The following is a 26,918-nucleotide window of genomic DNA, read 5'->3' as shown; positions in this document are numbered from 1 at the left end:
ACAGGTGGATTAATTGAAACCAAACAATTTGATTTGCAAAAGGGACTGATTGAACATTTTACTTGGGTTTTCAACCTATTATTGGATTATGTGCCTCTAACCAAAGATATCTCAAAATTAAATTGGGATAGAACTGTTCACAAAAAAAATATAAAAAGATCTTAATGGAGAGCCCCCTTAACATTTAAGACAGTAATAATGTTCTCTAAAAGTCCTTTCTGTAGACGATTTCCATCAAGGTTTGATTTTTAGGAGAATTGATGGTAACTGTGTTGTTAATCAAGAACTAATAATATTCTCAGTAGCCCCCATATCAATAAGTGTCTTTAATTGAAGTCCTTCCACTCCTACTGGTGCTAAAAAGGAGTTTTTAAATATAAGAGGGCTGTAAGTACTTGAAATTGCAAGCTCAGATGGTATACCGTACCTGCTGGTAATTTATTACTCTAACTTGGGACATGTAGCGTGGAAATGACCAATATTCCCACAATAAAAGCAACACCCCTCTTTAACCCTTCTATCATGCTCCACAGAACTTAACTTCTCACTCTTTACTGGGCTGAAAATTGACAGTTCTGCAGTTGTGTCCCCTTTACTGTCAACACTAAAATATTCTTTGCATTAAACAATATATTTAACTCCCTTAGCCCTGTTTGTATTGTTTGTTCTTATGTTTAATGCTTTCTGGCAGTTTCAGTAAATGATCTATCTCAGGATCCTAATTATATCAATGTTCTGTACTAAAATGGAGGAAAAAAGGCAGAGAAAATACATAAATGCCAGACAGAAGAGCTAGAATTTCAGCTGCGTTGCAGCAGAGGCAAAGCCCACTCATCTTTTTAAACCAAAGCTCCCTGCTACAAAAGGAAGCTGGCAAAAAGAGGGTCAGGAGGTGAACTGTAACAATGAAAGCAGCATGCAGCAAAAGTCATAAGCAGAACATCAAGAAAACCAAGCACCAATACCAAAAACACTTTAAAATTTGGTCAGAAAAAGGATTGCTATAATTCTTAAACTGAAGAATAGGCAAAAACACTGGAAACTAGTGAGAATAATCTCAAATGTTAATGAACATAAAGCGCAAGCTTTTATAGTGTAATGCCAGTGATCTCACATGACACAACTTCTGGGGGGGCATGACCTAGTATCTGAGACCTGTGTCCTAGCATTACCGTCCTAGCATAAACAAATTGGCATTGTGATAAAGCAAACACAATGATTATTAACATATAAGAGTAATACCTTATAAATAAAAATCACACAAGGAGATTCTCTGATGTCCAAAACCTTACAAAAATGTTAAAATAACTTTGAAACAAAATGAATACAGAAGAAAAAAAGTTATTTTTGTATAAATCAAAAATAAGCCCCTTCCTGACACCTGGCCTCTGGATTCAATGAATGTTGAGAATGAAAGAGCCTAAGATTGCTCCTCAGAACCATAACTCCACCAATGAACTTTTGTCTGAATCATAAGAGGAAACTCACACCAGCACCCACACACATATTAGTCCAATCTTTAGCTGTCAATAAACACATCAGGCAGCTGAAGTTTGTTATAGGACCTGGGAGGCTGTTGGCTGTTCAATGAGGTGCAGGTTTCCTCCACCGTAAGCATTGCATGATGCTTGCTCTATCTACATTCAAAATCTATTACAAAGAGGGTGGCACTCAGGTTGTTATTATTAATAAAGAATATTGCCTTGAAAATATGTTCCAGAAGATATTTTTTCATCTGTTCATTCAATGATCTCACTCCATCCAGGTTTACTGTTCTGTTAAGCCCACAGGCAGCCTTGGGAGCAAGTGGTGCAAGGCATTAAACAACCATGAATGAGGCATCAGTTCTTCACAGGGCATTGTTACTGTGACATACTTCACGGTTACTGCTAAGTCAGCTTCTAATTAGATGATGAAAGAAATATGGAGTACTAGGTAAAATACCCTTCCAACACAGAAAGGACATACAAACTTTTAATGACAGTTACTGGGCCAGGATTAAAGCCACATCCCAGGAACTATGAGGAAGCAATGAAAAACACTGTGCCACTCTATGAAATTTTATTAAGTTAATATTGTATAAAACAATATAGCATTTGCACCACCATGGTTCTCCATATCATTTTTTCAAACTCTTCAATGTTGTTTCATTTACTCTTTTCTTGCTGCCAGCCATAATGTTAAGATGAGAGCTCCCCTACAGAGACTGCCTGACACTTTGATGTTTTTCTGGTTTCTTTCAGGTCCTCTATCATCTTCATAAAAAAGTGAAAAACATGTCCAAGAAATCAGAACGATCAAAGAAGAAGGTAAAAATATCGCCGGAGGGTTTTGGTTGAAAGTTATGCTGTAGCATCAAAGATTATGATGAGTTTCTTCATTCAATAAGGGAAGGGCATAACATCTGCCCAAGCAGAGCCAACGTGTTTGTTTTACAGATGATCTGTACCATCTGCTCAGGGTTATCTGTTAGATGTTTGTCAGCCCACAGTACTTGGACCCTGAGTCGCTTCACAGCTGGTGTGCTGCCTGTGCTGCATAATCTTCCTATGCTTGTTTGGGTAGCTTGTTCTAGCTTCAGAAATCAATATCAGTCCATATGTTAGTGAAACATATTTTTATAGTACTGTACCTTCCATAGATAGCATAATCACGGTACACTGCGGCACACATGCAGTAAAATTGAATTGTGGTTCTAAAGTGGTTGAGGGTAAATAATGGACATCTCAGCATATAATGGACAGGCATCCCATCCTGATATTGATCCCTTGCTGCATCCCACCATTAAATATATAACATTTTTAGATTTTTAAAAAATGTTCTCCTTATTATGATGCTAAGTCCACATTCAATACTATATCCTTCTCACATTGTTCACCTTGAATGTAGGATTTGTAGTGTAGTATTTTAGGAGAGAATGGAGCTTGTCCAAGTTTGGGGATGATCATTCACCTGCTTTTTGTGGTCTATTGAATACCCCAGCCTGTCCCCTCTGCAAAGTTTATTGGTGGGTATTATTATGAGTTGCTGCTGGGATAGGCTGTGAGAATCTGAAGCACATAAGTGGATTAATTAGCCAATTTCACTATAGCCATATAGCCATATTGGTTCATCAGCAATGGATCTTGTTTATTCCACCCCACTGCTTTCACTTCCAAAAATCGATTATTGCAATGAAAATAGTATTGTTAAAACGTAAAAACACAATTAAAGCATCAAAAGTGAATATACATGGATATACATGATTGGTGTAATTGTTCCTTAATAATTACCAAGTTAAGTTTGTTATCTTTCTTATGGCAGTGTGCAAGGTTTCCGCCAACCTGTTTTTAATATTTAACATTAGCTCGCTCTGTTTTGATAGACATCATTATATTATAGTAAAGAATAAGCAAAGTAATTTAGTTGTCATGTTTTAAAATAATCATATATAATCAATGTGTACCTACTGTATATGACATTTATCTTTGTATTGTTTTTTTATGTTTGTTATACATTGGTTATTAAGTTCCTGCCATAAAACACACAAATATACAGCATTAGATGTAGTTTTAAACATACAGTTCACATTGCTATTCAGAAAAAAGATAATTTATACTCATTGCTGTTATGTTAAGTTTTGTATACTGACCAGAAGCAGGTACCGGTGCATAGTTGTGTTCCATTGAGAAGATACCTGATGGGCTGTTTTCCATCAGTGTAGCATCTTGCATGTTGACTCCGAAACAAGCATCTGCCCTTTTCGAAACTGCTTCATATGTCAGTAGAACTCCATAGTTGCTCCAGTTAAAATGTCTCAACACAACATCAATCTTAAGGCAACCCGGAAACCTTATGTACTCATTGAATCTGAAGTGCCGGATACCAACATACAGTACATAGTGCCACAGCATGTAACATCTTTTGGTCCTTTGTCTCTTTTAATGGATTGGATCCATTTTCTTCTCTACACTTCAGTCAGAAAACTGTAAAAAATAAATAAATAAACTCAGCTAAAGTTGTTATTTTTTGAATTTGAAAATAAAGGCACACTATAGAAGCTCTTGTTTTGTGATTTTGATATTGTTTTGGATAACCAGTATAGAGGATTATTTTAAACATAAATAAATAAATAAAGTACTGTGAAATGTGACCATAAATAAAGAAAAAGAGCATGTGACAATAATTTCATTTTTAAATAATGAATATTCCTCCATAAAACAGAGGACAGTTTACCCATTAAAAACGCCTCCCAGAAGAAAAAATACATCAATGTGAAAAGGGCAAATCAGATTACAAAAAAAGTGGATTATTGTGGGGAAAGTCTTCCACCTTCAGAAATGACTAGAGTGCCTCAGATGTTTGACAGGTGTTAGTAAAAGTAGTAGTATAATTGGTAGTAGAAGTATTAGTATTGTGAAATGTACAGAGTACAGTGAGCTTTTTGCATGGAGCTCGGGCACCATGATTAGTTATGGGTCAGTTGAACCCATTCTATGTTAACAATTAGTGCTTAGAATGTTAGCTCCTGAAATGAAGTGTCACAGTACCTAGTGTCCCAAGGACAATTATAAGCTAATAAATTAAGAATGGGAGAAATTTAAAAACTTTGTTTGAACTTTTTAACACATCATTAGTAATAGGAGCACAGAAACAGAAAAAATGAGTGCATCAGGTAGGTTGATTTGTGTTTCCTATTAATGACAATCTTATTCCATTGGGCCCTTGAGCAAGTCCCTTAACTTGAAAAATGCTCCACAGGCGCTGTACAAAGGTTGACCATGTGCTCTGACCCCCAAAGGTCATGGTAAAAAAACAATTTCTCCTTGGGGATTAAAAAAGTATATCAAATCAAAAAAAGTTCTGTATTTTAATACATTGTTGTCATGGTTCTAGAAAGTAGCAATGTGTTACATGTTGTTCATATGTACAAGAAGGAATTTCAGTGTACTCTGTACAAGTAACAGTATTAATACTACTGCTTCTACTTTTAATTAAAGAAACACTGGAATTAATAGAAGCTTGGTGATTCTCCAACACCAAAGAAATTCAAAGTCCAAGCCAGCAAGATCACGTGCACAATTTATTATGGTGCTGAGGGTATAGTCCATATTGATTTGATGCCTCAAAAGGCCAACATAGCTGGTTAATATGCTGAATTGCTCTGGTGTTTTGGCAGTCACTCAGGAAAAACTGTGACGAAAGTTGTTGACCATTACTCCAATAGCCCCTACTCACAGTTAATGGGTTGCAAAGGCTGCTCTGCTAAACTGTGAATTCAGGTGTACCCTTGGAGTTAAAGTTGTTTTGGAATTGCCCAACCATAATTACTGTAATAAATTATTGGTGGAGTTTGGAAGAAGGGTAGTGGTGCTAATTGTTGTAGCACAGTGTTAGTTATGGTTATTCCAACTTGTGCCGCTACTGTAGCAAATTAAGAACTACCTGACTGACCAACTAGTAAGGACAAAAAGGGAATAAAGCTGAAAGGTCTTCAAAAAGGATTTAGGGGTTTATGTTGATGCAGAATTCTCGTTCTCTAAAGAATGTGGAGAAGCAGTTAAAAAGGTAAATAAAATGTTAGGATTTTAAAATATAACCTAATACTCATTATCAGTCTCTAGCAGGTCAATATCTTTAAAATCTGGATGCAGAGGGAATTCCCAAATGTATGCGACAGTGCTTACTTATTTCTTAACAAATTGCTTATTCAGAAGCCATAAATTGAGGTCCTGTGTGCCTTCATTCTATAGAATAGAAAATAGATCTTAATATATTATTAGCTTTCAAAGAAAATGTTCTAGAGGTAAATACTTGGAAAATGCAGTTTAATATAGAAAAGTACAAAGTGCTACATGTGGATAACAGGAAATTTAATAATAAATATTAGAAGGAAGACATTGTCTTGAAGGAAACGACCACTGTTTATGTTCACAGTACATTTTCATCATCTAAGTAATGTGCAGAAGCATTTAAAATGGAAAATGCAATGTCAGGTTATATTATAAAACCTGTTGAATATAAATAAATGGATGTTATGCTCAGGCTATATAATGCATTAGTGAAACCACATCTGGAGTGTTGTGTGCAGTTTGTGTATCCAAAAACTTATGGACATCTCGTACTCTGACAGACTCAGAGATGTTAAACTTGATTAGTCTTGAGTGGAGGAGACTGCATAGGGACCTAACTCAGGTCTTCAAGATCCACAAAGGCATTAATAAAGTAGATCCTGCAGTACTCTTTAAACCTAAGAGTGAATCACATACTGGTGGAAATTACAAAGAAGAGCATTTTAAAGGAAAGATAGTTAATGATGTTATTTGTGGTCCGTAAATGATTCTGAGGTGAAGCATGCAATGCTCGACATTGCAGGTTCATGGGTGACCACCAGCAACTGAGATACTTAAGGTATGAGTCCACAGCAATGCATTTCCCGACAAGGGTAGGATTTGCTCAGTGGATGGTTGGAGTAAAGTGGCATTATTGTGAAGAACTAAGATTAAGCTCGGCTGATGTCACCAGAAAGTGCTCCGCTCGCAGTCCTCAGACACAGTCTCTGTGTGGTTTAAGTCAAGGCGTTCTCCTATTAGGGCACATTGTAAGGACACTGCTTCTAATCATGTTTGTGGTTGACCACTGACAGTTTACCACAGTGCAAATCCGTGAACTGAGATGTTTCGTGGTGCGAGTCGACAGCAATACAGAAGAGAAAGAAATAATTTAAAGTTGATTGGGAAGCTGTAATTTCCCATTCTGGCGGACTGCATCAGTTTTCTGTTACTTTGTTTTTGACTCCCACAACAACAGCCTGGAAGCAGGCAAACCTAAAGAATGTAAAAGAAGCTCTAGCAAAATAGTCTCACTACTTTTCTGAGATTCATACTGACAAAAGTTCTTCATAGTTATGTCTTCATGACACCACAAGTACTCCCAGGGTCAGATCTATAAAGACCCTCTTAGTCATTTCTTTGGGAGCACGGAGTGTGCAGGTAGCCATTGTCTAGGCTTCATCAAGCAGTGATAAAGGGAGAGGTAGAGGCCAGTACTGTTTGGGCAAAGGATTTTGAAGGAGCATTGACTGAGATGATATATTGCCTTCATATGTGACTAGTAATTAACTAGTGCCCTCACTTGTTTAGCTAGAACCAAACTGAGCACATTGCTTGACCCTGTCTGCTGTGACCCTGGATAACCTGCTTATTTGTTCCTTATGTTTGGTACTTCAGAGTTTCATCATTTTGTACTTACTGGCTTATGTCTGCAAAAGAGTTCCCCTTTAAGGTCATAATGTGAATACGTCTACCCATTCATTCATTCATTTTCCAAGCCCAACACTTTATTTTCACCGTTAAGAGAAGCCAGAGCCCATCCTGTTCACATTGGGATACACGACAGAAGCTAAGTCCACACCAGAAGCCAGTCTTTTAATACATAAGGTCACTGTTTTGTATAACAAAGTGTCTCACTTTTGTGGGAAAAAAAAAATCTATGAATTTCCACAGTTTATATGTGCGACAGAAAATATTTGCCTGAATTACTAGTAGAAAATGGGATCTTAAGAACAGGAAGAATTTTGCAGACAAGGTGGCACAGCTCTCAGAATGCCTTAGGGCTATTGAATAATTAAATGCGAAACTAGTTTCTATTATACTGCTAGCTTTCACTATCAAGGTTAACGTGAAGTTCAAAGAGAACTTTATTAACCTCAAACGCAATGAGAACAATTTGAATATTTCCACCTGGTGTATTTCAGAAAACTCAGACTTTCTTTAGTAAAACCAATGCTTCACAAGTCTAAGGTCCGCATTTAAGTATCATTATCAGAAGTCGTTCAGCAAAGGCTAAGAAAACAGCCACCTTCTGGGTATTTTATCAGTTTCTTTTCTTCTCTTAATATGACAGATGCTCATGAGAAAATTAAAATGAGGAAAGTCTTGCATTACCCTAGTGTGCTTATAGCCTGTGGGAAAATAATGTATTTTTACTTTCCATGGCAATTTTGTGATAAAATCAAATTAGCTGTTGGAACTTATATAATTATGAAGAGAATGTAACAGTTGTTATTGTAGCACGAGAAACCTGAATATTAAAATTAAAATTACAAGATTATTTAAGACATATTTATACAAGCTGCGCTACCCAGCTTCACCTGGGAAATGTCCTAACACAACGGTAATACACCTGTCCTTGTACTTTAAAATGTGTACTTTGAAATAATTCCACATATCATTGAGACAATGTTTTCAGTCCGAGTTTAAACCAAATACTAAACTTAAAAAAGCCTCTGGTAAGTCTTTAAAATGTGAATTTGATTTTTTCCACTTTTGCAACACATTCCAGGTGGTTCATCAGACATTTAACATTCATGCACCCAATAAGAATTTCTTCATTAAATTATAAATCAATTAGCTATGCTATCTTTCTAAGAGGGTTGAAATTTAAGTAATCAATGCAGACATCAGCATTAACATTTGCTGTGCACCATCGATTGGAATGTGTTTTGTAATGCATGTAGTAATAAAATGCATTGTATCTGTCATTCCAACAGATTGCACATCACCAACATTTGTAGTAATACATGTAATCATTATAAATGTTTGTGATGCACCATCTGTTGGAATGATAGCGACACAACGGACACACCAACAGTTGTCCCTTTATTAACGTGGATGTGTAAAGTATAATTAAGCCCATCACTGAAATTGTTTAGCAAAGTCAATTATGTTTTTTCATTTGCATGTTCAACAGAGGTTTCTCTGTTCGTATCAAAATGTTTTCAGGTATGTTTAGTAACAGCAGCCCTGTGAATTTCTGGATGTTTATGTGTGTATTTAGTAACAGCCACTCTATTCACTTTAGGATATTCAGTGCATATTTAGTGCTCACAAATCTGCTCTCTTCTGGATTTTTTCGTGTATATTTAGCAACTGCAACACTCGCTCTCTGGATTTTTTTGTACATATTTAGCCACAGATTTTTAAAATTGATTTTGTCTGTACTGTATTGCTAATAAGACACTTACTGATACATTTTCCTGTTAGTAATGTTTTGATATAATTCAGTCACATGAAAAAAGTGGGAGAATATACTTTGAAATAAGGTAGAGAATGTACTAGATTATGAGGTTTTGAGTTTGAATAAAAGGTTTCTAAATGTCAAAATGACCTAAGCATAATGAATCTGGGGGCGGCACGGTGGCACAGTGGTAGCGCTGCTGCCTCGCAGTTAGGAGACCCGAGTTCACTTCCCGGGTCCTCCCAGCGTGGAGTTTGCATGTTCTCCCCATGTCTGCGTGGGTTTCCTCCCACAGTCCAAAGACATGCAAGTTAGGTGGATTGGCGATTCTAAATTGTGTTTGTGTGTGTCCTTCAGTGGGTTGGCACCATGCCTGGGATTGGTTCCTGCCTTCTGCCCTGTGTTGGCTGGGATTGGCTCCAGCAGACCCCCGTGACCCTGTGTTCAGATTCAGCGGGTTGGAAGATGGATGGATAATGAACCTGTGAAATGCAATCTTTTAACAGGCTGACCATTTACTTATATTTAGCAAGTAATGCACCATGTCTGTAAACTTCAAATGCACTTGTAAAAATTTCTGATGTAGAGTGGTAGCATATGTTGAGGGATTTTGCATATCATTCATATACATTACAACATCATCATATTTGATGCTATTTGTGTTATATGAGAAAACTTGGTATCATTACCACTGCCAATTTGATGCCTCATACTTCAGTGGCCAGAATTTAGAATACAATTATTCAATGAAAATAAACTTTAAAACCCGGCACTTTATTTGCAAAAATGATTTTGACTAGTATTTCATTTTTAGTTACTCATTATTATGACATGTAGATTCATTCAATATATGTGTATTTTCTGTAGCAGGTACATTGATACAGTATGTCAAAACTTGCACAGAAGCTTTTTCTTTCATCTGCTTTCAGGCTACAGCCATGAGGAAACAAGCCCTGCATTAAAAAAGCATTAATTACAGACAGCATATTGTAAATATTAATCCCGTGTGAAATGTGCTATAGAATAAGAAATGTGCTCGTATAATAATTAACCATACTGACACCTTTGCTCCAGTGGTACTCCATTGTTTTTACCGATTTGTAGAGCAGTGTTTAGTTCCGCTGCTTCCCAGCTCCAAACGCCTGGGTTCAAGACAGCAGCCCAACAAACTTACATTTACTCACCTAGCAGACGCTTTTATCCAAAGCCACTTACAAGGGAGATTAACATAATTTAATTTAAACAACAGACTGGGGACTGTTTTGAAAGCAGGTCTTACAGGACAAGGTTATAAAATTGACCATCATAAATGAAGAACTCTTTTTAAAAAAACAGAAAAACACAGGACTGTTTACTGATTTTTAGGTACAAAGATTTTAGCATAAAAAGAATTATCAATCACATGGATATTCACAGTCTTCAAGTACATCACAGGGAACATTATAACTGGGAAAATCTGTAATGCCTGGGAGATATCTTGGAAGTGCAAAGCAGGATGTAACCCTGGATGTGATGTTAGGCCTTTGCAGGCACCTAGCACTTATCCACACAATTTTGAACCTGTGTTTTTCATTACAAGGTTACAAAGAAGCGGAGACTACCTGCCAATAACATGCCCAAAATAAGGCTGAGAGGCCAGCCTCATAACTGTACCCACTCATTTTGGGGCAGTTTATACAGTTTTAAGCAGCCTAACATGTATTACTTTGGGATGTGAGAGTAAACAGAAGTATCTGAAGAAAACAACAAGAGCACAGAGAGAATAAGTAAACTGCACAGAGAGTGTCCAGTGCAAGATTTGAACCCAGGACTCTGCTGGTCTGAGTCAAAAGCAGTCACTAGAGTGCCACTATAGAAAAAATAAACTTGCTTATTTTAATCAATTTATCTGTCTAAGGACTTAAAATCACCAGCACTGAGAGCAGGACAGGAAAGAACCCTAGGTTAGGTGTCATTTATTAAAAAAACAAATGAACAAAATCCTGGTGGTGTAATGATTGAGGGGAGCTGCAAGGAGCCCATTTTCAATTCCATAATGCAAACTACTGTTACAGGGGTAAGTACGTTTTTTCTGGACAGGAACATGCCAAGGGAGTGAATCCTATGTGCACATTTAAAAGTCAAGATTTTTCTACTGAAATTGATGGTGGGACTACAGAAGGCATTTGAAGCAGGAGACTTAATTCATTATTGATTTCTAGAACTATTCTTACTTTCTTAGACTCAACTCCACTTTTCTCCTTTCTGATGATTTTTATTTTATAGTATATTACTTTTTGCTTTCGCTTTCCTATATCCATCTACATTAATAGTGACATGTGACTAGTGCGGAGTACAATGACATTTTTAATTGCATATCTAAACAATCTGCAACACATTGCTGCGCTCTGGTGTCATAATAACTAAGCAAAAACACAAACCAGCTGATCTGATATACCCCATACCAGGAGTGAACCCCATGACAGGCTGGAGTGTATTCCGGGTCTAAATCATGTTCTGCAAGCAATCCTTTCCCCTACATAAGTTTAAGCAAACGAGTGTGATAAGGTGTCCTTTAGTATTATATTAGTTTTTATAGGTGCACTTTGTTTTCATCTTGCTATTGTCATAAGTTCTCAGTGTAATACTGCATTCAAGTACCATATCGTTTACCTTAGAAAGTGTGTGATTTTATTTGCTTCAGTTATCATAACAGTATACCTTCTATCCATATGATACCACCTTATTAATTTCCTTCTCCAAAATGGTAGCATTGGAAGGAATTAAAAAATACAGATACACAATGTACTGCTTTCCAGATAGAGAGGTTTTGGCAGAAATTTCGCGTCCTCACTGTGTTATATTTCAGCCAGGGTTCCTCCCCTGGATGGTCTTCCTGCTTTTGGAACTTTATGTCCATTTTTGCTTATGTTAATAGTGTTACTTGTGTTAATAGTTTGCGTTATTCTGTTTTCTCGTTAGTTTTGTGGCTTGTTTAATTTCTGTATGTCTATGCTTGTTCTGTATGTCTTGTAAATGGTTCCTCAAGAGGCACGGCCACCTGCTCATCACCATATAATTACTGATCTCAGCCCTCAACAACACAGTCCTTTTCGGTACATTGAATGTGCTCATGTTGGTGAGTTTCTTTTTGTGATTATTCTGTACTTTTACTGATTTTTGACCTTACACTGTCAGAGCATTTTTTATGTTAGTAAATGTTTATTTGTTAAGATTCCATGTTTGCCCTTTTGTGACCAGCTAGGGTTTAAATGGTCTAGTGGGAATTTTGAGGTTATTTTGAGGCTCTTTTCGCTTAAAAGCCTTTGTCATACCTGAAGGGAAAGCACGATGGATTTTAAAAGTAACCAGAAGAAAAGACATGGTCAAATAACAAAAATGAGTCAAAAACCTGGAGATTAAAAAGTACAAAACAAGATAAAATTGTGAGGCAAAAATCAAGCTCAAAAAAGGACAGCAAAAAAATGTAAACCAGAAGCATTGTTAGAATTTAATAAAGGCAAAGGTTTTGATTTGAATCTGTGAACTCAGATTCCGAAATGACATTGAAGGTAAATAATTCAAATGATGGTTGGAGGGCATGGCTGCTATTCTGACAATAGGAGCTCAAAATGATGTCACTCATAAATAAAACAAATGGAAGCTAAAATGGCCCAAAAAAAATACAAAAAATAAAACTATCCCACAAGGTGAGGAACTAATGTCACTGCCAGAATCTCTGATGTACTGATGCACTACTGTGTACCATGGCTAATTATAACTTTGCAATACAAAATGCATGATGCCTATATTGTTATAATATTGTTGCATATCCTTCCATTGATAATTTCTTCATATCCTGCAGTCACAATAATATTTCACATTGTTTATATAATTTTTCTTTAATATTCAAAAATACCCACAAAAAGTGATGGACATTTTGATTCAATTTACTGAATTCTTATTAACTACCTATTTAATTGAATCTTTTGATTCACTTTTTAGGACTGCTTATACTGTAGTTGCTTTCCTCTTCTGTCTTATCACAAATAAGTAATTAAATAATGTGTACATTAGTTTCATATACAGTATATGTATGTGTGTGTATAAATATATAATTAATATTATTGTTAATTCATATTTATCTATAAACATGATTAATTGTATATAAATATACTGTACTCCATAACATAATTCATATACCTGTGCCCTTTTCCGTACACAAAGCATGATAACACATTTAAGATGCGTAATTAAAATAAGACGTTACTTTACATAATCACAAGTGAATGAGGATTGTGAAACTTGTAATGATTCGTTCACGAATCAAATGAGTCAAGACTCACGAAGCAGGTGATTCAAGCGCATGCGCTTTACACATCAAACAGCAGGAGAGGCAGTGAATCTGACGACGTCACGCCGGATAGGCATACGCTTTCGTACTAGTCCAGTTGAGGTCTACTGAACCGATGCGTTCGTGCTCACGAAACGATTCGTACGAGTCACTGAAAAGGGTAGTCCAAAACGAAGGAATCATTCACAAGTTGCCCATCACTACCCACAAACCTACATTCTATCGTCACACAAAGCTGCTACTGATGTATGGCGTTATTTCAGTGCCACTATTCTGAGCGCACGTAAAAAAATATTTCAAGTGCAAGTGTTGCATTTTGAGGAGAAATTTATTTTGAGCGTACAAAAGCTGAATTTGAGTGAACAAAATTCATTGCTGCGCAAAAATGTATTTCAGTGTTTGCACTTATCCATATACACACACACAATAGCACCCCCTCTCGCTCAGTTTTTTCATTTGCGCTTGCTCGCAATGTGTTGCTTGCGCTCACAACATTCTCTGCTGCAAGCGCTCAACTCTCTGTACACCGTTATAAGTGTGCCACAAAACCAACCAATCACAGACTTGGTTTCAAAAATTCTGATTGGCTCTTACGGTCTCCAATCAGCTCGCTAGCTGCTGCATTCCGGAAACAGTCCGAAATGTAGCTAAATCCAGCTAAACTTAATTAAACCCCAATTTGCGGATAATATCTTTAATTATTTTATTTTAAAATATATTATTTGTTAAGACTATCGTTGGTGTAGTATAATGTAGTTGCATTATACAACCATGCCAACTGACTGTTTCCGGAATGCAGCAGCTAGCGAGCTGATTAGAGACCGTAAGAGCCAATCAGAATTTTTGAAACCAAGTCTGTGATTGGTTGGTTTTGTATGGCGTTATTTCAGTGCCACTATTCTGAGCGCACGTAAAAAAATATTTCAAGTGCAAGTGTTGCATTTTGAGGAGAAATTTATTTTGAGCGTACAAAAGCTGAATTTGAGTGAACAAAATTCATTGCTGCGTGCAAAAATGTATTTCAGTGTTTGCACTTATCCATATACACACACACAATAGCACCCCCTCTCGCTCAGTTTTTTCATTTGCGCTTGCTCGCAATGTGTTGCTTGCGCCACAACATTCTCTGCTGCAAGCGCCAACTCTCTGTACACCGTTATAAGTGTGCCACAAAACCAACCAATCACAGACTTGGTTTCAAAAATTCTGATTGGCTCTTACGGTCTCCAATCAGCTCGCTAGCTGCTGCATTCCGGAAACAGTCCGAAATGTAGCTAAATCCAGCTAAACTTAATTAAACCCCAATTTGCGGATAATATCTTTAATTATTTTATTTTAAAATATATTATTTGTTAAGACTATCGTTGGTGTAGTATAATGTAGTTGCATTATACAACCATGCCAACTGACTGTTTCCGGAATGCAGCAGCTAGCGAGCTGATTAGAGACCGTAAGAGCCAATCAGAATTTTTGAAACCAAGTCTGTGATTGGTTGGTTTTGTGGCACACTTATAACGGTGTACAGAGAGTTGAGCGCTCGCAGCAGAGAATGTTGTGAGCGCTAGCAACACATTGCGAGCAAGCTAGCAAATACATTGCGAGCAAGCGCAAATGAAAAACTGAGCGAGAGGGGTGCTATTGTGTGTGTGTATATGGATAAGCGCAAACACTGAAATACATTTTTTGCACGCAGCAATGAATTTTGTTCACTCAAATTCAGCTTTTGTACGCTCAAAATAAATTTCTCTTCAAAATGCAACACTTGCACTTGCAATCTTTTTTTACGTGCGCTCAATATTTTTTTACGTGTGCTCAGAATAGTGGCACTGAAATAACGCCATAGTTTTGTGGCACACTTATAACGGTGTACAGAGAGTTGAGCGCTCGCAGCAGAGAATGTTGTGAGCGCAAGCAACACATTGCGAGCAAGCGCAAGCAACACATTGCGAGCAAGCGCAAATGAAAAAACTGAGCGAGAGGGGGTGCTATTGTGTGTGTGTATATGGATAAGCGCAAACACTGAAATACATTTTTTGCACGCAGCAATGAATTTTGTTCACTCAAATTCAGCTTTTGTACGCTCAAAATAAATTTCTCTTCAAAATGCAACACTTGCACTTGCAATCTTTTTTTACGTGCGCTCAATATTTTTTTACGTGTGCTCAGAATAGTGGCACTGAAATAACGCCATACTGATGTTTCTTTACTGCCTCCTACTCCTGCCTCATCGGTACAACTGGACTGACTCTCTGTGGCTGCTGCGGGCAGCGTTTCGTTCTTGCCTTGTCATTAATAGCAGGTAGCACTTCGGTTGCGTACCGGTAATACCGGCATGGTACACTCACTAAACATTATCTTGGTGACACGTGGCCTAAATCCTAAAGTTATCAACTACACTTATCGACCGCAAAGTTATTTAGTATGGCTAACGTTAACGGTGTTGTCATCTGAAGCACCACACACCAATGGCAGATAGACACGTCATGTTAATAACGCTAGAAACTCGATGCTTTTGAGGCAATATGACAGACTTTTGGGCTCATCACATTTGCTACTGTAGCAAGCCAGCTACTTTGCCATCACCTACTGCTACAGAATTCGTAAACCAATCCAATGTTGTAAAGTTAATGAATGACAACTTTTCTCACCTGTTCTAAATAAGAGTTGATATTTTCGCATATTATACTGCATACTCCTCAAGCAACATTGGTTTTTTTTTCATTTAATCTTTGCCTTCTCGTCACCACCTTTACGTTTTCTTTTACTTTTGGTGCGCATTGTAAAAAAGGGTTAAATGCAACGAGGAAGAAAGCAAGTTTCATTTTGCGCGCGCGGGGTTATACCATTTGGGGAGGGGTGGCCTCTTCAGCTTTAGAATCGACACCTTCGTGCAAAGCGTAGTTGTGCCACCTGATGAGAGGTCGTCGTCGAAATTTCGTAAATACACGTTCATTTATTTATGAGACGTAGAATGCCTGTTCAAGAGTCGATTGGTCCACTGTGAAATCGCCCGGTGTTCCCGATGGCCACTCCGTTCCTGCAACAACAACAACATTTATTTATATAGCACATTTTCATACAAAAAAATGTAGCTCAAAGTGCTTTACATAATGAAGAAAAGAAAAATAAAAGACACAGTAAGAAAATAAAATAAGTCAACATTAATTAACATACAATAAGAGTAAGGTCCGATGGCCAGGGTGGACAGAAAAAACAAACAAAAAAAAAAAACTCCAGACGGCTGGAGAAAAAAGAAAATCTGCAGGGCTTCCAGACCAAGACACCGCCCAGTCCCCTCTGGGCATTCTACCTAACATAAATGAAACAGTCCTCTTTGTATTTAGGGTTCTCACGGAAGGACTTGATGATGACAGTCATGTAGACTTCTGGCTTTTAGTCCATCAATGTGGGAGCATCATGATGCTTTGAGTAGAAGAGAGAGTAGGGGTCAGTACGGATTTTAGAGCCGCCATGAATAATTATAATGAATTGAACATACAGAGTATCAGGATTAAATTAAGGTGAAGTTATGAGAAGGCCATGTTAAAGTAATGTGTTTTCAGCAGTGTTTTAAAATGTTCCACTGTATTAGCCTGTCTAATTCCTATTGGCAAGCTATTCCTGATTTTAGATGCATAATAGCAGAAGGCCGCCTCACCACTTCTTTTCAGTTTTGCTTTTGGAATTCTAAGGAGACACTCATTTGAGGATGTAAGGTTACGATCTGGAATATAAGGTGTCAGACATTCCGATATATAAGATGGAGCGAGATTACAGTCCAAAAGTTGGGAAAGTATGAGTGCTAACTGCAGCACTGTTGTGCCACACCAACTATTTAATAGTTTTCACTGAATAAAGTAGTAAACAATTTTAAAGTTTTATATTCAGAAAGATATTATTTAGGCATTTCCATAATTAGATTGTCCATCAATATAAAGGATCCTTATCATGCCTTTCATGGGCCCTTTTCATGATAAAACATGGCCTTTAAACAAATTTAATATACTGTAATATGAAAAGAAGATGGACAGCCGGACGGATGGATGGAGGGCAAAAACAAAGCACAAACTTTTACACAATTGCAACCCCCAGATTTACTGTGTAATGTCTCTAAATATATTGTGACAGATAGAGGTCCTCTTGAACCCTCAGACTATACGCCAGACACCAGGTAAAAGTCCAATAAGTTGACTTTATTATTAATAACAGTGCACAAAGCACCCTCCTCTCCACAATACTCATACAATTATACAATACAATTCTCAATAAACCAATCCTCCTACTCCCAGACGCATTGCCACCCTTCCACCCAGCTCAGCTCGACGTCTGGGATTTCCCATCGTCCTTTTATAGTCCCTGACCTGGAAGTGTTTCCAATCCTTCAGTCCATGTGACTTCATATCACTTCCGGGTCAGATAAAAAGTCTTCTTCTTCATCCCGGAAGTACGTCATTTCCCCGTCGCTTTGCCTATGACGTACTTCCGGGTTATAGGGCACATACGACTCTCTGGGCCTCCCTCCAGTGTCATCTGTTGGCCCCTGTGGTATTCAGCAGGGCTGTAAAGGAAAATTCCATCGTTCATGATTCCCTGCTGGTATTCGGGGGAACCTCCATGCTGCAGGGGAGCTCCACCTGGCGGGCTGGGGGTATTGGCCGGAATGACAAGCCGGCCATAGACCACAATATGTATACAGTCATGGCCGAAATTATCGGCACCCCTGGAATTTTCCCAGAAAATGCACCATTTCTCCCAGAAAATTGTTGCAGTTACAAATGTTTTGGTATACACATGTTTATTTCCTTTTTGTGCATTGGAATAACACAGAGAAAAAAAGCCAAATCTGACATCATGTCACAAAGAACTCCAAAAATGGGCCAGACAAAATTATTGGCACCCTTTCAAAATTGTGGGTAAATCGTTTTATTACAAGCATATGATGCTCGTTTGAACTCACCTGTGGCAAGAAACAGGTGCTGGCAATATAGCAATCACACCTGAAGCCAGTTAAAATGGAGAAAAGTTGACTCAACCTTTCCGTTGTGTGTCTGAGTGTGCCACACTAAGCATGGACAACAGAAAGAAGAGCAGAGAATTGTCTGAGGACTTGAGAACAAAAATTGTGGAAAAATATAAGCAATCTCAGGGCTACAAGTCCATCTCCAGAGATCTTCATGTTCTTCTGTCTGCTGTGCGCAACATAATCAAGAAGTTCACAACACATGGCATTGTAGCTAATCTCCCTGGACGTGGACGGAAGAGAAAAATTGATAAAAAACTGCAACGAAGGATAGTCCGAATGGTGGATAAACAGCCCCAATCAACTTCAAAACATATTCAAGCTGTTCTGCATACTCAGGGTGCAACAGTGTCAGCTCGAACTATCCATCGACATCTGAATGAAATAAAACGCTATGGCAGGAGAGCCAGGAGGACCCCACTGCTGACACAGTAATGTAAAAAAGCCAGACTGGAGTTTGCCAAAATGTACTTGAGGAAGCCACAATCCTTCTGGGCGAACATCTTGTGGACAGATAAGACTAAGGTAGAGCTTTTTAGTAAAGCTCATCATTCTACTGTTGACATAAAACGGAATAAGGCCTACGAAGAAAAGAACACAGTACCTACAGTCAAACATGGTGGAGGTTCTAAGATGTTTTGGGGATGTTTTGCTGCCTCTGGCACTGGATGCCTTGACTGTGTGCAAGGAATCGTGAAATCTGAAGACTACCAAAAGATATTGGGGCACAATGTAGGGCCCAGTGTCAGAAAGCTTGGTCTCTGTCAGAGGTCATGGGTGTTCTAGCAGGACAATGACCCCACACATACCTCTAAAAGCACCCAGAAATGGTTGAAGACAAAGCGCTGGAGAGTTCTGAAGTGACCAGCAATGAGTGCGGATCTAAATCCGATTGAACAAAATTGCTGTTGGAAGAAGGCGTCCTGCAAATCTGAGAGACCTTGAGCAGTGTGCAAAAGAAGAGTGGTCGGAAATTCCAGTTGAGAGGTGTAACAAGCTCATTGATGGTTATAAGGATCGCTTGATTTCAGTTATTTTTTTCCAAAGGGCGTGCAACCAAGTATTAAGATTTTGTGTGACATGATGTCAGATTTGGCTTTTTTTCTCGTGTTGTTCCAATAAACATAAAGGATAATAACATGTATACCAAAACATTTGTAATTGCAACAATTTTCTGGGAGAAATGGTGCATTTTCTGGGAAAATTTCAGGGGTGCTAATAATTTTGGCCATGACTGTAGTTCCTGTGCTAAGGTGTCTGTTATTACTGGGTGGTGTGAAAGTATGGAGGAGACATTTTACAGTCTGATGGCTTTGGGCGAAAAAGATCCCCAGTTGATTCAAATTCTGTACCATAGTGGAATGACTTGAAGGCTAAAGGTGCTCTAGGACACACTTTCTTTAAAAAGTTAATATATTAAGATCTATTTCCAAATCTAAAGAATGAAAACACATAGAATTTGAATTTATCTGATCTGAACAAGGAAGGAATAAGAATACACTGTAATATAAATTTGTGAATTTCTGCTGTATACAGATTTAAAAAAATGACCTATTAGTAACTGATGCCTAGTGTTTATAGATTTATAGGATCATTATTGTTACATGTACTGAGTACAGTGAATTATTAGTGGCATGTGCTATGCGTGGACACACCATACTACACCATTTTCCATCCTCCATAATCTTAAACAGGGTCACGGGTGGGTGTGCTGAAGCCTATCCCAGAAAACATAAGGTGCAAGGTAGGAACAATCCCAGGACAGGATGTCAGTCCATCAAAAAGTAAATACACACACACACTAGGGCCAATTTAGCATTACCAATCCACCTAACCCATATGTCTTTGAACTGTTTGAGGAAACTGGAGTGCCTGGAGAAAACTCACTCAGGGAGAACATGCAAACTCCACACAATGAGGACCTGGGTCTTGAACTCTTGTCACCTTACAATAAGGCAGCACTGCTACCACTGCACCACCCATTGTGTGGAAATAGCAACAGTGAAATAACAGCTCAGATCCAGAAGCAGAAAGTAGTTAATTTTGAATGAATGATGCACCAATTCTTTCCTCAACATTTGCATTTTGTATTCTTAAGACCATGTCTTCACAGCTATCAGAGTTCAAATCCTAGTCTAGCCTCTCCTTGTCCATGCGGACTTTAAAGCATTTTTCTTGGTCTTTCCAAATGAGTCCAGTGTAAGTGTACCCAGTAATGGACAAGTGCCGAGCCCAGAGGTGGTTCTGGCCTTTTCTGTGATGCTGGTGGCATAGGCTTTGGCTGTACATGCCTTGTTATAGAACAGGAAGATTCAGACAATGGTCCAATGCATGAATGGATGGATGGATGGCTTGATGAGAGCATCTTTAATTCAGTTGTTTCCTATGCACTAAAATTGTATGCTTGAATCATTAATTCGCCTGGTTTTGAATGTCCTAATTCTGGTTGGAGTCCCAGGTATTCTTGTTGAAACCAATGTCATAATTCGAACTGTATTTTTGCTGTTAACAAATGTATCGTTTTGCTGTGTCTGAAACTCCTCCCAATACAGATTATACTTCCATCCATCCATTTTCTAACCCGCTGAATCCGAATACAGGGTCACGGGGGTCTGCTGGAGCCAATCCCAGCCAACACAGGGCGCAAGGCAGGAACCAATCCTGGGCAGGGTGCCAACCCACTGCAGGACACACACAAACACACCCACACACCAAGCAAACACTAGGGCCAATTGAGAATCGCCAATCCACCTAACCTGCATGTCTTTGGATTGTGGGAGGAAACCGGAGTGCCCACGCAGACACGGGGAGAACATGCAAACTCCACGCAGGGAGGACCCGGGAAGCGAACCCGGGTCTCCTAACTGCGAGGCAGCAGCTCTACCTGTGCGCCACCGTGCTGCCCCACAGATTATACTTTCTTGAGAAATTTAATGAAACATTTTGTAAACTGGGGTTAATCAGCACTCTACAAACCCTTTTCTCTCTCCTTGTTTTTAAATCACTTGTCTAAATGGCACTTCACAGTGAGACTGTACAAATGTTACCAAGTTAGCTTCCACCTTGCTTTTCAAACCTCATGACAGATTGGAATCTAGTTAAGCATAATGGATGCAGTCACAGGTTCAGAATCGTAACAACCAAGTAAACTAACAAAGTAACAAAAAATATCTTTCTGCAGATGAAAATTATTATATTACTGACAGAGGGAACCACTGAGCCATCAATCTGTTATTTTGATTAAATAACCAGAAGTCAACATCTAGTTAAGAACATGACAGGAATAAAAATCTGCAGTCCTCCAGGAGTGGAGTTTAACCTCTCATCTTTAGATAAGTGTGTCTCCTGCCAAAGCCACCTAGAATTCTGAATCCACTGGGCATGAGACTTGCTTTTAGGTCTTGAGCTTTGGGCTCAATATCACTGATCGTGATATTTTTTTGCAGCTGTCCTTTTCTTTTTCTAACCTTTCTAAAAGTCGATGCACTTTCAGCCACTTCTCTGCTGGATTGCATTCCTGGCTGTTTCTTTTTTCTTTTGTCTTCTTTCTCCTTGAAGCATTAGTAATAGCTGCTGAAGAAAAACGAAGACTGAAACTCACTCTCTTTCATGCACAATAGAGACAGAGTTTATCAAAAGCTGTATTATGTGGAAAGCTTCATCTGTGATAAGATGCTGCTTCCATTTACAGGCACTTGGGCTTATTTTTGTGCGGTTGCCTTGTATTCTCAGACATGTGTCTCAGCCACAATGGTTTGTCTATGGTATATACAGCATATGCACTCACAGACAAACACGTCATTGTCTACAAAACTAGAGGGTGAAACTATTCTGAGGGGGTACTACCTTCCATAAAGATGGAAATAATTAAACAACCTGGCCTGCATTTTATTTAAAATCTTCATCATGTGTGACACAGTGGTTAGCACTGCTGGTCTTTCATAGCTCTTAACTTCTTGGATCAAGTAACAGCCAAATCTCCCCACTGGTGATGACACCCGATTTTCTATGCAGTTGGTCTAAGTATACCTCGCTGTGGTCTATAGAATGGGGTTGAGCTGGAAGTTTGAGACAGAGATGGACATCAGTGAGACATAATCCTAGTTTAACTACTTCCACATCTGATTTTTCTGCATTCAGACACTGTCCTTGCCACAGCCTGCCTTTTTTGAAGCAAGGCTGGATGTTGGAGATGCACAATCCAGTTTCAGTTATTTCCATAGCTGTTGTTGACATGTTCTTATGGCAGCCTGTTGATTGGAGCAAGGCTGATGCACAGGCTGCAGTAGGGTGTGCTTGTGCAGTCACATGCTGTTGGCCATTCTTCTTGTCACATGTGTTACTCTCATGTCTTCTCACATCATCTTGGGCAGCATGGCTCCAAAACAGATTATAAACTAGTTGCAATAGCCCAAGAAAAAATGAAAGGGTTTTCCTTTAATTATCAAACTAAAAGCAATAAAGTCTAGTGGAAGAGATTTATTAAACACTTGCCATATTACCTGTAGGGTGGAGTGGTGGCTCGGAGGCTAGGAATCTGCACTGGCAATTAGAAGGTTGGTTTGAATCCCATAAATGCCAGAAATGACTCTACTCTGTTGGGCTGTAGAGCAAGGCCTTTAACATGCAATTCCTTTGTCGTGGGTATGATGTTTATCTGAAGCCAGCCCTGCAAGCAGGTCCTCCAACTTACAGTGAAAACTTGGAGGTTGGTGGCAGGATTGGCACTCTAACTACTGTAAAGAAGCCTCCCACCGTTCCATTGTGGTACTGAGGTGTCACCAGGCACACCCGGGTCCCAATCCAGGCGGTTTGTTGTGTGGTGGCTGTGGCAACTCTCTTGTTACCTGTCAAAGATAGGTAACAGAACAGATTTAAAAACATTTGATATCTCTTGTCCTATGTATATCTTCAGTACTTTTCTTTGGTGACCACATGTTGACAGGTGCTCCCTTTCTTGAGCGTGTTCCTGTAAAGTCTCCTTCTGAGACTCTATCATTTTCAGGCACCTATAAGATTCCTTTCTCGCCTCCTGTCCACTTTTATATTTTTCGTAGTTGAAGGAGACTCTCAGTATGCCTCTTACACCTTTACTCATCCTTGTGTGTCTCACCCTCCTCTTTCAATCGCTTCACCAAAGCCATACTCAGATTGCTCATAACGACTGAACACACAGACTTTAGTGTTTTATTATATAGTGGATTATTGTGATCTGTTTCGGTGACTGATGTATTATTAAACCAATTTTGGACTAAAGTCTTTACACATTATACACTTCACGTCACTATTAGTATAACATGGATAAAGTTTCTGTTTTGCTTATGCGTTCAGCATTTCTTGCCTCACATTTCATGTCATCCTACACTTTGTAGACATGGAACACACATAAAATGTATGTATTCCAAGTAACAATATATTACTTACCCTATACAAGTCCAGGCACCTCACACCATGATAAAGAGACTTGACCTGGGAGAAGTTTTGCGATTGACTTCAGCTCCATCGGCAGGGGGATGGGATAGCAGGCAGCTTGCTGCTTGTGCTGATTCTAGTATTAAAAGAATGCCCCAAATCCCATACTTTTACCACACTGTCAGGGTTGACTATTACTGTAGTTCACCACTTCGCCTTTTCTTTTTACATTTGTAATGCTGGGCAATTAGATAAAGTACTAGAGCTGGCAGGATAAAAAGTTACACATTAATTCATGAATAATAGGTAAAATGCTCAAAATAATAAAGTAAAATGAGTGTTGGTTAAAATTATAACCATAATAAGATTGTAGGCTTTCAGGAAGCTGAATTTCTTAATGTCTATTATGGCACTCTGTGCAGCATGGCCTTTGAATGGGGTGTCAGAAACAGGCAGCATGGCCTGCCTGAATATGGCCACCAAGAAGGAAAATTGTACACAGAGTGAGAGAAAGAGATGTAGAGACAGGGAGACCAAACTTATGCCAATCCTTTGGTTTCCTGTCACATGATATGGATCAATGGGCCATCGTAGTATAGAGCGACCCACCTGATTCAGCAACCAATCTTTTTCAGCTACAACTTAGTCCTCTAATCCAGCCCACTCTCTCCACCAAAACCTCAGTAACTCTGTCAGCATTTTCTTTTGTTTCAAAGTTTTAAAATTACATGAATAAATATAGTTTCCAACAGACAAGAAAGAAAGTAAATTCAGGTAATTAAGTCTTAAACTGTCACTCTCTCTCACAGATGACCAAAACAAAAAATTCCTATCTGTGATAGCCTTCCTAAATCTTTTGGGGGTTGGAAATTGCAATATCTTATTATATGTTTTAATCATCAATACTTTTCTTAAACGACATTATAATGTATAGTTTTGCTAGCTATTACAAACACACAGTAAGGTGAAAAAACAGAAAAAAACATTAGCAGTGTTTCAGAAAACAAATACAATTTTGTCTGAGTTCATTTCTCCTCCTGTGTATTTTAATTTCTGTGCATTTTTTAATCCCTGATCCAGATAGCCTCAAAATAAGTGAGTTTCAGAAATGGATTGATGAATACTGTATATATATATATAGTACAAAAGGGAGAAAGCCAATATTTACTAGTGCAATTAAAATCAGATTCTTTATGAGTACTTTTCTCACAGGCAATTTTTCCTTTTACCTGAGTAAATTTAATAAAGGTGTCTCTACTTTTACTCAGACATGTCTGTTGAATACTTTATACGATACTCATCTCAGGGCCTGCTCTACAAATTTTATAAAGACAGTTTCCAGTACTCGGGCCTACTGGCTAACCACCCATAGATCTTTCTAATTACTCTCTTTACTTTAATTTGCAGCAACATTTTAGTTGTGCAATTCAAGAAGTAAAATCAGCAAGGTGTAATGATGTACTTTATGGAGGAGTCTTATCTCAGCTACAGCATGCTCGGATAGTTTGCTAGCTCTCTGTGTTTTCCCGTTACGTTTATACCGCACGTTTAATACATATATTTGCTTTGGGCATTATGTACTCTTCAATGCAGTCATAAGAGGTCTGCCGTATCTTTCTGTGTTTGCTTTCTCCAATATATGTGTTGTCTCTCAGTCTTTCCCTAATTTACAGAGGAGCATAGCTGCATTTGTGCTCTTTTTTTACTTTGAATTTTTTCCGCATGTGATGGTCAGGTTTCTGCTATTCTAGTTTATTTTCATTTCCCTTTTCCCCGTTACTCACACATTGCGTTTTTCATTAGTTATTTGCTTTCAGTCCAGCACCTTCTCCCAGCCTTTCAGTATTACATGCTGCCTTGCTTTGTACATATAGCATATACAATGATTCTTTGTTTTAATTTGCACTTCTAAATTGGTCGTGTGTATGTGAACGTGGGTGTGTGTGTAACTTGGCACTGATTTCTGCAAACCTGAATTGGATAAGCAGGTTAGAAAATGGATGAATAGTAGGATGGAGGTTAGTGATGTGGTAAAAACAGAATGGTATTAAACATATTATGGCTATACACAAACACTTAACTGCGGTGGGTTGGCGCCCTGCCCGGGATTGGTTCCTGCCTTGTGCCCTGTGTTGGCTGGGATTGGCTCCAGCAGACCCCTGTGACCCTGTGTTCGGATTCAGCGGGTTGGAAAATGGATGGATGGACAAGCACTTAAGGCATGTGTGACTGAAATTTATGACATTTTTTTGTAAACCTCTGACCAACACATGTATATGAATAGGGTTCTCTCATATAATTGTGCATGTGAATGCTACAGCATTTTGTGTTAGTTGTTCCTGCCATATTGACCTCTAGTTTAATACACACTGTGATTCTGCCTGCTGAACTTTGTGTTTTCAAACACTCAGCAGGTGCCAGTTCTCTTTTTAATGCAAATGCTAGATGTATTTTAAGTGATATGTTGCATTTGTGTTAACCTTATTGATACTGTATATGGATCTGCACTGGTATCCGGAAGGTTGCCATTTCAAATCCTGTTACTGCCAGAAGGGATTCAGTCCTGTTGGGCTGTTGAGCAGGGCCCTTAACCTGAAAATTCTTCCAGGGGTGCTGTACAATGGCTGATCTTGTGCTCTAACCCTCAAAGGTAATGTGGAATGGCAATACTCCCTCAGGGATTAACAAAGTATATTAAATTAAAAATACTCAGTGGCTGCTTTTTTAGATCCACCTGCTTATTGATACAAATATCTCTTTTCTCCTGTGGCTTTCACTCGATAGCTTGCAGATATGGTCAAGAAGTTTAGTTATTGTTCAAACAAACATTAGAGTGTCTAAGATGTGTGATCTAATCCACTTTGATTGTGGTATTGCTGCAAGATGTGTGGTTTCAGAACCAAAAAAACAATTGCCCTGCCCTTCTGGGATTTTTGCATCATACACTTAGTAAAGTTTGCAGAGAAAGGCGGAATAACCAAAAATCAGCAAGTATAAAACAGAGCGTAGAGGATCTGAAAGCAACCTTATGTGTACCGCATCTGAGAATGTAAGAGACTGAGAATTTAAAGTGGGATGTATTACATATTCCCATACACCCTGCGATTACTGGCTCCTAAGGAGCATTGATATGAATTATTAGAGGATCAGCTTGTC

General features: G+C 38.5%; 1 protein-coding gene across 1 annotated transcript in view; it reads left to right on the top strand.

Moving 5' to 3' along the window:
- galr1b (galanin receptor 1b) overlaps positions 1-26,918 on the top strand; it is an 83,231-nt gene that overhangs the window by 20,259 nt on the left and 36,054 nt on the right. Inside the window, exon 2 of the mRNA XM_039762945.1 lies at positions 2,244-2,309. Coding sequence (XP_039618879.1) covers positions 2,244-2,309 — 66 coding nt within the window. The remainder of the gene's footprint in view (positions 1-2,243; positions 2,310-26,918) is intronic.

This window comes from Polypterus senegalus, chromosome 9, assembly GCF_016835505.1.
Source record: "Polypterus senegalus isolate Bchr_013 chromosome 9, ASM1683550v1, whole genome shotgun sequence".
In the NCBI taxonomy this organism is placed as follows: domain Eukaryota; kingdom Metazoa; phylum Chordata; class Cladistia; order Polypteriformes; family Polypteridae; genus Polypterus; species Polypterus senegalus.
Note: the sequence above shows the minus strand (reverse complement) of the source record. Positions and strands in the feature narration are given on the sequence as shown.